This window comes from Rhamphochromis longiceps, linkage group LG10 (assembly GCF_057381845.1).
Source record: "Rhamphochromis longiceps isolate RC_006_pf linkage group LG10, R_longiceps_female_GT1.1, whole genome shotgun sequence".
NCBI classification, from domain to species: Eukaryota; Metazoa; Chordata; class Actinopteri; order Cichliformes; family Cichlidae; genus Rhamphochromis; species Rhamphochromis longiceps.
In genome coordinates, this window is record NC_140566.1 from 18,630,514 (window position 1) to 18,642,814 (window position 12,301).

A 12,301-nucleotide genomic window follows, 5' to 3' on the forward strand; every position below is an offset into this window, starting at 1 on the left:
CAGCTCGCAGAGTCCGTGGCAATAACAGCATCAGTCTGAGCAGCCATTGGTCCTCTGTTTCACACAGAAAAGGCTTCAATTGGCTGCTGCCGTGCCGAGGCTTCATTGCCTCCATGGCAACATTGCTTCCTTATTGCTTAGGGAAGGTGAAAACAGGGGAGAGAGGGGAGGCGACTTTCACTCAGACGCTACCTCTGCATTATTCATCCTTTGTCCCCGAGTGCTTGTAAAATGAGAGGTACTGACAGACGTGTGTTTCTATGTTGGTCCTGGTTTGGGTGGTAACGATTGGTTCAGAAGTAAGAGGTGAACGGGGTGAAATCGGTGCAATAATTGCACTCAGTAGTGCAACACATCCACCAACACCAAGTCTATATATAAAAACGGCCAGATGAGTTCAGAGGCGATCCACTGAGCCGTTCCCTGAGATGCAGACTTTAAACAGAGGTAACAGCCTTTAAGCTTCATTTCATTCTATGGGGAAAAAACAAAGCAAACTGGGAAATGTATTCCAAAACGAGCCTGCTACCCACCCTGTGTAACAGGGTGCAACAGCGCACATCTGGACTGGTCGGCTGGCTTGCATCATCCATCCGCAGGATGCGAACAGGCAACTCATCCTTAAGCGAGAGCTGGATAAAGACAAAACTTCTGCTGCGACCACCGCTACCAGAAACAACAAAAACCATGCGGTTTGTTTGTTGTTGTTTTGACTTCGCCCCCACTACCAACAACAACAGTAGAGGGTGGGGAGAATTAGAGGGAGGGGGAGGGAGAAAGAACCAAGGGTGGAGTTACGAGAGAGAGAGAGAGAAAAACATCACACAGAGATTAAGGTTGGGGGGCTGGAGGGGTGAGCTCATTCACGACTCTTCCCTTGTGTGTGGTGTGTGGTTGAACACGAGTGGGGGGGGGGGGGGGGCTAACGTCTGTTGACAGGCATGCTGGCCAGCGAGCTGGCTGGCTGTTCCTCCGGCGGTGAACACGATGACGAGATGGCAACAGGCAGTCAGCGTAGCACGTGCTCTCAGTTGCCATCGCAACCTGCCCTTGGATACAGCGTGCTGGTTGGCCGTTTCTCACTGTTGTTGTTGTGTGAGGCTGATGAAACCTCGTGGGTGAGGGAGGGCAAGCGGTACGGCGTGGAGCTGCTTTTTGGTAGAAAGTGTTGCTAGGCACATTAGAGGTCAGCTAACAAACAAACACTTTTTAATGCTCTAACATTTAATCAACCCACTGACCCCGACTTAAGCAACCTTCCCAGTTTTGATGGTCTTAAACTGGTTGTTTAACTCTTAAATCCAAGAAATACGTCTAATTAAAGACAAAGCAGGATAAGCCACTGATCCCCAAACAATTTAAGTGCAAAAGAAACATTTAAAAAGATTATCCTGACAGTTTAAAGTTGTCTCGCTTGGTTTAAACTGCAATGTGAAACTGACAATGCCGGAACATGTTTGAAACTTCAATGCTTTATTACGCAGATGAGAAAAACATGTAACTTTGAGAACAAAACGAACAATCCAACAATGAGTAAACGCACAGAGAAACAGATGGTAATTTCCACCCATTCTGGAAAATTCAGTCATCACTGGAACAGAATAATGCAAATACTCTTCAGTTCCTGCGACGACTGGACGTTTAAAAGCATGTATCCGAGCCTGATTTCAAGGCTCCACACTTGAGGGAGAGAACAAAGAAAAAGTGTGTGTGGCCTTGAGTCGAGTGGCCAGATCAATACAGCATTGTGCTGAGTGAGCAGCCTGTTTGATGAGATCCCGAACAAATAAACATTCTGCTCGTAGCGCGCATTCATTCTGCACTACGACCTACAGGGAAGACGGTGCCATGAGCCGCGAGAGCTGGCAACGTGATTGATTACAAGTGCAGGGAGGCTTTGTTTCACCACTGGTAATCAGGACAAAGCAGAGTGGAAGCTTTGTGTGTGTGTGTGTGTGTGTGTGTGTGTTTTTAGGTGTTGCGGTCAGGACGACTCATATAACTCGAGGAATATGTCACAGATAAAAGCGTTAATGTAAAGGTACAGCTGAGGGGTGTGGATATTAAACATCGCTGTCAGGCGTCATCGCATCCCTCCTGAAGGCCAATCTCGATCTCCTCTAGCCTGTGTGCCATGGACATGACCAGCATTTTCATCTAGAAAAGATTGGGGGGGGGGGGGGGGGTTCATGGAAAGAGAGAAAAGGATGGTTTAGAAATTGTGTTGCGTTTTGGGCAGGTAGAGGATAGAGAGAGGAGGGAGGGATTCAGAGCGGGGAAGAAACAAAGGGGGAAACGGGACAGGTGGGAAATGAAGGGAGCAGCGGGGAGCAGCAGTGAGGAAGAAAGTGGGGAGGAGGAGTAAAGATAATTGGTACAGGGAGACAGTGAAGAAGAATGAGGTAACCCAGAGAGGAAGTGGTCAGGGGCAGACGGGTGTGAGGGGCAGTGAGAGAGTGGGAGGGGTGGGGGAGACAGGTCACTGAGGGTAGAAGATTAAAAACCCAAACAAGTGTCTGCAAGTCACAGACAGACAGACGGAGGGACAGGGAGGCAGACAGACAGAATACATTAAGCGTGGCATCAGGAGCCACGAGCATCATCAGATAGCTGAGAACAAAGACCAAGAGCAAAAGGGTTCGGAGAGAGAGCACGAATGCCACCTGTGTTTACCAAAACTGCTGCACGATTTTTGTTTGTCGTTTTACATTTTGCAAAGAGAATAAAAACTATCCTCCTATCACACCTTCCTTTCATTTAACAAAATGGGCGCACGCAACAATTTTTTGTTTTGTTTTTTTTAATCTCATAGTCAGTGTACGAGAACTGGTAAAACAGAAACAGACGCCAAATTATTCACTCCGTGCTGCAAACACAGGGACGTGTTTTTCTGTTTTTCTAACTGAGTGGAAGACAATGATGTCAAACTCGTTAAGCATGGAGCTTTTGCACACCTGAGTTACCTGCCAGCCGTTTTTTCCTACGCTTTCTGTTTCTTTGTTTGTTTGTGGTTTTTGTTTGTTGGAAAGCTATGGGATGCTTGACGCAGAAAACTATTTAGGACTCGATAAAGGCTAGGCTCTATGAGCAGAATCGATAACGGCACATGTATCTAGAAAATCTGAGTTACAGTTCTGTCATTTATTTCCCCAAATAATGAGGCAATCCTGATATAAAATGCCAGAAAACAGTAAAACTTGACCTGTACTTTAACTTGGTTAGCAATAAATGTCATAAACATAAACCAAAATTCAGTTAACAGACTAAAATGACACTTTTCAAACTCAAAAACATTAACAACTGATGAAAGTTCAGACCTGTTACTATCAAAACATTTTACTGAGCAATAAAACGTTTAACTTTATACCTACATGAGCCTTGGATTTAAAAAACACCCAGCTAGATATCTTAAAAATTGAAGCCTTAAAGTTGAAACTGGGTTTTTGAAGTGTATCATCTTGATGTAGGGTTTTGTCTGCAAACAAGTATTAATAGAAAGCGGCGATGTTAATATCTGAGCTGATCAAAAAACCTTTATAATCTTGTTACAATGCACCAATAGCTAACAAGACAACCTGCCTATAACCAGAAATTAATATAACTGTTGTGTAGTTATAGTCTGATTAATCTGTAATCTATATAGACAAGCACTAAACACTCAAAGCAAGATGGATTTAAGAAGTAAATCCAACCCAAATATTAACCAAAGCCAGTATGAGGTAAATATCTTCACTTCATTATGCACTTTCCTGGGGTATCCCTTTGTCTGCGTCACACACAGTGTAGTAATATTCTCATAGCAGTGACACTGGTTTAATTTAATCAGATGAACTGGGGGGGTTTTCACGTATATCTTTTGGTGGATCACAAAAATGGAAAAGGAAGAGGGAAGGCAATTATACACAAATACTCAGGTCACGGGCAAAAAAATTTAACAAAGCATTTAACGAACTTTAGACACACCTACAAGTCTTTCTAGATATTTAAAAAGACATACGCTGCTCGTGCTTTGTTTTTCTTGTCCCATAATCAGCATAACCTGTTCCTAATATACTGCTGCACAGATAACATCTCAAAATGCAATGGTTCACATGGTCTGTGATGAAAACTCACAGGTTGGTGCAAAGTGAAAGCAGAGCACCGCGCACACACACCAAGCTACCGTGACAAAAACACTCCATGACCAAAACATGTTTTTCTCCAGCGAAGATTCCTCAGCATGGTCTGTATCACATCTATTGTCCCCGGTGCAAGAGAGTGTGGAAGGGCTGGCAGGCGCTCCTGCGCGCTATCGCCGCCTACTGGCCAATTAGTGGTTTTGTGGGATATTTTAAACAAAGGGTGATTTAGACTTCAACTTTGGGAGTCATTCCACGATTCCCGTGAAAAATCTGACTAGAATTCCTGAGCAGTGATAATGAGAATTATAAGATGACACTAAATTAGGGTAAGGAAATTAAAATTGAGATATTGGATAACTGCAAACAGGAGATTTGGATGTCAACACTGAACCCTAAACATATTAACATCACTGCTATTATTCCAGAGAAAATGGTATAGTGCTTGCATAAGACGAGACGGATAGATGAGGTAATGTCTGATATTAGTGTCTGCCTGCCAGTTACAGCACAAAGGGTTTCCCAGAAGTAAGCTGATGTCACCGTTAGTACAACCTATGCATTGGGCATCAACGAAAGCGCTGCTTGTTGCTAATGAGAAAGTACTATGTCAGAGACAGGTCAATAAAGAAAAACTATTTCAGAGTTTAGACCTGCTGACCAGATTTTGATTTTTTAACATTAATACTTTTTGCAAAGCAACAATACAATTTTAAGGACTAATGTCAACCTGCGTTTGGAGATATAATCAGTTTACAGTGAGCTTTAGAGCAGAAAATCTGCTCATTACGTGAAACATTTTGTTTTTCCCAAAGCAAGACATCATCAGGGAAAGCAGACAAAGAGAAGCAGCAGTAGTAATTTACCTCTGTCAGCTGTTGTTCAACAATGCCTCTGTACTCCAGTGTTACTGGCTGCTCTTTGGGGCCCTCTGCTGCCAACATCTGGCCTCCAGAGCCGAGCACGTAGCTGAAAAAGATTTCCACTGTCAATAAAGTTGTAAAAGGAGGATTCACACCATGAACACATTACGATTAATGGTATTAAATACAATATCATGACCAGAGACAGTACAGCTTATTGCAAAATAACTAAAATATTAATAAAAATTTGTTCTAAAATAACAATATACAACATGTCTCATCTCTTCTGTTTGATATGTAAAATGTCAAAGCTTTGTGTCTCAGTTATTAATCTACTTTAACAAATCACCAAAATATTTTATTCTTTAAATCTTTGTGAAAAGTTGCACGGGAGATTTTACTTCTTCCTCTTCTATTTCATCGTGAGTATATACTAAAGATCCATGTTTTAAGTGGGGGTACACTGCTGGGTACACTGGGTTAGACAACCTTTTTGCCTTCAAGGTTCAAAAAGAGCCACAAGATTTGCTGTAGATTCAAAAAGGTGCTGAAAACACTCCTCAGATATTTTGGTCCATATTTACATGATGGCATCACACAGTTGCTGCAGAATTGTTGGCACATCAATGTTAATTTTCCGTTCCTCCACATCCCAAATTTTCTCTGTTATAGCTTCTCTATAATGCACTGAGCTCATTGTCAGGTTCAACAAACCAACTTGATTGAGATGATTTGAGCTTTGCAATGTGATGCATTATCCGCATGGAGTCATCAGAAAAGTAGTGAATTCATGAACCATGTTTTGTTGTTGTTTAAACTAAAGTCTGTCCCAAAAACGCACCTGTCGATGTCAGCGACACTGAAACAGAAGGTAAACCTCTTGTGGTCCAGGTTCTTAGGGGTGGATGTGTACACCATGCCAAGCACAGAATGGCAGCCTCGACAGATGAGATCCACAACCAAACTGTAGAGAAATTAAAGGAGGAAAAAACACAACATTCAAACAGAGAAACAGATTTACTCCAACAAGGACACACATACATATATATAAAAAATGCCAAAAGAATGGCTTACCCTGCTCCTGCCCCGATGGACGTTGTGGAATCAGGCATGCACATGTGGTATTACTGCTCTACCTGTACTAAAACTGCAACGCTTCAGAGGTAGATCTATCTCAGAGTCCACTGCAGTTATCTGACAACTATCAACACTTTTCATAGCTGAAAAGGCTGTTCACAGAGTACTGAATATTAATGGAAAGTTTGCATGAAGAGGAAAAGTGTGGTAGGAAAAAGTGAACTAGCAGGAGGGATCATTGCAGACTTGATTGTCAAGAAAGGTTGATTCAAGAACTTGGGAGATCTTCACAGTGCTCTGAGGTTGCTGTCACCACACACAGACATCCTCGGCGAAGGACCGGCAACTGTTGTACTCCACATATCAAGCCTTTCCTTGGCTAGAGACAACTGAAGCATCTACAGCACATTCTTCCATCTGCTGATCACCTGATGTTATTGCTGTGCTCGATGGGTCAGCTAACTCCCCTGACTTGAATCAGAGAGAGAATCGGTGGGGATTTGTCAACAGGAAGATGACAAACACCCCATAACACAGACCAGCTGAAAGCCACCATCAAAGCAACCTTTGCTTCAAGAACACCTCAGCAGTGCAAGAAGATGATCACCTGCTACCTATGCATCAAGCTTTTCAAGGGCCACAGAACTGAGTGAGGAGTGTGAGAGGTCCATCCAGGTGATGTGACTGAAACAAAAACACTATCTGTTCAACCTGATTCCACAATCCTCTCAGGAAGTTTTTATGAGTAATTTCAGACTTCTAAAGTCAACTCCCACATGGTTGGATGTGTAGAATTTGACACTAGCATCAATCAAAAAAGGGAAATCCAAGTCTTTACTGAAATTAGAGACCATCTTGAGTTTTCAAGGTTCAAGGTTCTTTATTTGTCACATGTATAGTTATACAAGTATAACACACAGTGAAATGTAACCTGACACGCTCCTCGACATGTGCAAAAATGGGGGGGGGGGGGGAGAGGAAGAACACATATATATATATATATAGTATATATATATATATATATATGGGAAAACTTAACTGTCTAAATGCAAGTTTTTTGGGAGTGGGGGAATCAACAACTGATCTCAGCACAGCTATAGTCAGAGGCAGAATACCTGGAGGGGTTGCTGTGCTTTGGGACAAAAAAATAGACCCTGTGATAAAGCCCATTAGACTGGATGTAGACTGGTGTATTGGTATACAATATACACAGAACAATAGTAGTTTTATCATTCTTAATATTTATACTCCCTATGAATCTTGTCAAAATGAGCAAGAATACCTCAGTAGGCTGGCTTTTATTAATGCATTTATTCAAGACAATGATACTTACAGCATATATGTTTTGGGTGATTTTAATGCTGATCTCACAGACAGCAGTTCTCAGTTTGCTGACCACTTAACTCATTTTTGTCAAGTTAATAATCTTATCTTGTCTACCAAAGTGTTACTGCCTGCAGATAGCTATACATACATAAGTGAAGCCTGGCATAGTACATCATGGCTGGACCACTGTATCTGTACAGCTGATGGACATGCAGCTTTAGCAAACATGACTATTAGGTATGAGGTAACTGTGTCAGATCATATACCTTTTGGTTTTACTGTGAATGTGGAACAAATGCCAGCAACAACTGGAAACAATATTGCTAATATTGCTACCAGTGTAAAATTAGACTGGTCAGCTTGTAGTGAAGATGATTTCTTAGCTTATCATAGTAATACCGATATACATCTGAACAACATTTCTTTGCCGAAAGAAGCTATTTTGTGCAAGGATGTCAACTGTAAGAATGCTGTGCATAAACATTTACTCTGCTCCATGTATGATGATATAGTGACTGCTCTGCATGAAAGTGGTACACTGCTTGATAAACAATATAAGCATAAGAAACCTAACATCAGACCTGGCTGGAAAGAACATGTATCCATGTACCATGATGAAGCTCGCATAGCTTATAAATGTTGGGCCATGGCTGGAAGACCTAAACAAGGCCCAGAATTTGAACAGAAAAAATGTGCGAATGCCAGATATAAGTACGCTGTTCGCTTTATAACTAAAAATGAGCAAATGCTGAGAGCAGATTCTTTGGCCAGGAAAATGTTGTGTAATAATATGGCAGATTTTTGGAAAGAGGTGAAAGCTCTTAATAACTGTAAACCATCTCTACCATCAACTGTTGAAGGTGTTTCTGGGGCAGATAACATTGCAGCATTATGGAGACAGCATTACAGTGCGTTGTTTAACTGTATAAAAAGTGATCCATATGAGGACAATCTTGACATGAGTAATGACACAATAAGTGTAAGGACACATGAAGTATATGAAGCCATTCATAGGTTGTCTGATAATAAATCCTCTGGTTTGGATCACATCACTGCAGAACATTTAAAACATGCTAGTGTAAGGCTAGCTCCTCTTTTAGCACTCTGTTTCACTGGGTTTATGATTCATGGCATATTACCAGACTCAATGCTGTGTATTTTACTGGTACCAGTTATGAAAGACAAAGCTGCAAAAGTGAGCTGCTTGGATAATTACAGGCCGATTGCACTAGCCAGTATTTTATCTAAGGTGTTAGAAAGAATCTTGTTTGACAGAGTTAGTGTGTTCATCTCTTCTCTGGATAATCAGTTTGGCTTTAAACCAAAGCACGGCACTGACATGTGCATATGTGCACTCAAGGAAATAGTCAGGTTGTATAGGGCTAAAAATTCATCTGTCCTCATGTGTTTCATTGATGCCTCTAAGGCTTTTGATCGAGTGAACCACAGAAAACTTTTTGATAAATTGAAGACACGGGGAGTTCCTCAATACATCGTGAGGATTCTCTCTTACTGGTACGCTCATCAGAACATGCAGGTTAAATGGGGAAGCAGTATTTCTGCCCCCTTTGGTGTCAGCAATGGTGTCAGACAGGGTGGGATTTTGTCTCCAATTTTATTTAATTTATATGTCGATGATTTGTCCATACAGCTGAGAGCCTGTAACACTGGGTGTATATTAGGTGAAGCACTGATAAATCATCTTATGTATGCAGATGACCTGGTTGTTTTTAGTCCAAGCAGTGCTGGGTTACAGGATCTTCTTAATGTCTGTACTGAATATGGTGTGCAATATGACATTGAGTACAATGCTGCTAAAAGTGCTGTTTTGATATGTAGAACCAAGCAGGATAAACAGCTAAATTTCCCTTTGTTTAAACTGGCACAAAAAACTCTTGAAGTTCATAAAAAGGTGAAATACCTCGGTCACTTTATTACTGAGCAAATGAATGATGATGATGACATATACAGACAACGATGTAAGCTCTATGTGCAGGCAAATACTATTGCACGCAAATTCAGCTTTTGTTCACTTCCAGTTAAAGTGGCTTTGTTTAAAGCGTATTGCACACCGCTATATACTGCCCCCTTGTGGTCATCCTACAAACAATGTAGCATGCAGAAGCTGCATGTTGCATATAATGATGCGATGAGAATCCTTTGCAGGATACCTAGAAGTGGTAGTGCCAGTCAGATGTTTGTAGCTGTGGGTGTCTGGACTTTTAAAGCACTTTTAAGAAAGTTAATGTTCAGTTTTAGAGAACGACTGGATGGTTCGAGTAACAGTATAATTTTAGCACTTACAGATCCGACAGTGAGTGGTTCCCGTTACTCATCCAGTCTCAGAAAGCACTGGTTAAAGTGTTTGTGTATTTATTGATTTATTTTAAGTAATTGTGTTTTATGTATATTATGGTTTTATATTTTTACAAATGCTTTATATACTTATTTATATACATATATATATTTAATGGTATACCTTGTGTTGTGTGTGTGTGTGTGTGTGGGGGGGGGGGGGGGGGGGGGAGTTGTGTGTGTGTGTGTTTCTTGTCTTGTTTTTATGGACATGTAGTCTGCCAATAAAGATTGAATTGAATTGAATTGAATTGAATATATACATTGGGTGAATGTGCAGTGGTAGCAGCAAGCAGGTGAATTCTGTACATTAATATCAGAATCAGAATCAGAATACTTTATTGATCCCTGGGGGAAATTATTATTATAGACATCTGACTATTTTACAGAATAGACAATATAAACATATTTAAAATTAAAGGAATTTGAAATGTACATTGTTCCTTGGTTAAGTGTCTGGAAGAGAGTCCTGTCTCAGTCAATTATAGATGATGTGAGAGGGCGGGTGTGTGTGTTTAGGGCACGGATGGCTTGGGGATAGAAGCTCCTCTTGAGTCTCTCTGTCCTTGCCCTAATGGACTTGATTAAATAAGAAATCATAAAAGACTCCTATGTGCAAGTTCTGGTGCTTTCATCCACTTGTGAACATTGTAAGTTTTGTGCTACACTAGTATTAACTAGTAGTAAACTAGGTGGTAGTAAAGGACTGGAATACATATTTTACTGCTGGGCATCATCTTACCAGAGAGACTTTTTACTTGCTTCGTACAGTCGGTTCTCCTTTCCAATCATGACATTGTCAGTGACCCCTAAGGATAAAAAATAGGTCAGCTGAACGCAGCTCAAAAATCTGTAAATTCACATCCTGTAAATAAGCACACCAGGCCATCAGTCTTTTCATTCATTTTAACATGTATCTCCTTTTAAAGTAATAAATATGAAAGGTAAAATGCATGTCAGAAGGGCACTTTCATTAGTTGAGGCACAAAGTTACAGATATATTAACACCGACTTTAAGTAGAGGGTGTTTTTACTCAAATACTTATTTAATCTATTAACTTTTTTCATTTTTTACATTTGAAGTTCACATAAGAAAATAATATTTACATTTCTGTTAAATTCTTTATGATTGTTTTGCCCTTTTGAAAATTTCAGAAGCAGTTTAAATAGTTAACTTTGTAAAATGGGTACAATGCACAAACAATCAAGCATTGATAACATATAGTTAATATTGCTGGTGCTGGGGTGGGTGGTAGGCGTTGAGCCTACAAGGGGGCCCCAAATCAAACTCTGGACCCATAACAACTTGGGCCGGCTCTGGGCTAAAAGGGCAAACAATCTCCCAAGCCAAACTTACGCTTCAGTCTGATTTGGTTTAGATCATCTTCACTTCCATCCCAGGACAATGAATCGCCGACAGGCAGCTTGCATTTCGCGCAGATGAAGACCACAGGTCCGTCATCGCCGTTCTCCTCCTCGTTCTCGGTGGGGCGGAAAAGCTTTTCCCCGACCGTGGTGGAGTCTATGCTGGACGCGTCAAATGTGGAGTTATTTACACTTTTACTATAAGATTTTTCCAACTGTTTCCTCGTCGCCATTTCTACTCGCTTTTTCAAACAAGCTATTTTGAACTTCGGCGGGTTGTTGACGGTGAAGTAACCATCCGAGAGGTATCCGACGATACGAAACGTTAACCTGCACGCACTTCCGCTTTCGTCCTTCCACTCGGATGCATTTTTTTAAAATAATAATTTTAAATATGAATATTTGTTAGCTTGTTGTTGTTTGTTGGCCGTTAACGTATTTATTTATTAGCTTGTGGCACTCAGCCCGGTGAGAACAAAGCGTATATCAGTGGCGATTCTGTTGGGTCTCTGGGCAAATAAATAAATGAAAAATAAAAACAAATCACAGGGGCCACCTCTAACCAACATTCATCATTCACTGTGTTATAATTAATCTGACACCAACAATAAAAACAGCAGGTCAGGTAAAACGTTACTAAAAGTAGTGAAACTCCAAAGAGTAATTAAATTCTGTTTTATTTATACAGCACCAAATCACAAAACCTGTTGTCTCAACGCACACAGAGATGAGTAGAGATGGTGAAGGTGAATGAGAATAAATACCTAGGATCAGTCATCCAAAGCAACAAACAATACACATGAGATGTGAAGAACACAGTGCAAGCATGGTGGATATGAATGTAAAGACAGAAGGATAGCAGCGAGCGTGAAAGAGAAGCTTTGGAAGATTCTAGTGAGATGTGCCATGATATTTGGTTTGGAGGCAGTGGCACTCCCAAAAAGACCAGAGGTGGCTAAACTGAAGATACTAAAGTCTTCATAGGAATAGTTCAGGTTGAACATTTTGGAGACAAAGTTAGAGAAGCACAGCTGAGATGATTTGGACATAGGAGGAATGGTGGACACAGTGGGGAAAGGATGATGAATATGAAACTACCAGGGAGAAGGGAAAGAGGAAGACCAAAGAGAATATTCAGCGATGTAGTGAAGGAAGACATGCAGAAGGTTGTTGTGACAGAAGAGGATGCTAGGGATA

The 12,301-nt window shown here is 40.9% G+C and overlaps 1 protein-coding gene across 1 annotated transcript; it reads right to left on the reverse strand.

Annotated features, from left to right (window-relative positions):
* Positions 1-1,454: 1,454 nt before the first annotated feature.
* Positions 1,455-11,420, reverse strand: mis18a (MIS18 kinetochore protein A). Its single transcript, XM_085420701.1, has 5 exons — positions 11,097-11,420; positions 10,482-10,548; positions 5,823-5,945; positions 4,985-5,087; positions 1,455-2,157 (listed from the first exon to the last, which is right to left on the reverse strand). The coding sequence occupies exons 1-5, from the start codon at positions 11,335-11,337 to the stop codon at positions 2,077-2,079; spliced, it is 615 nt and encodes a 204-aa protein (XP_085276827.1). The 5' UTR covers positions 11,338-11,420; the 3' UTR covers positions 1,455-2,076.
* Between the last annotated feature and the right edge of the window lie 881 nt (positions 11,421-12,301).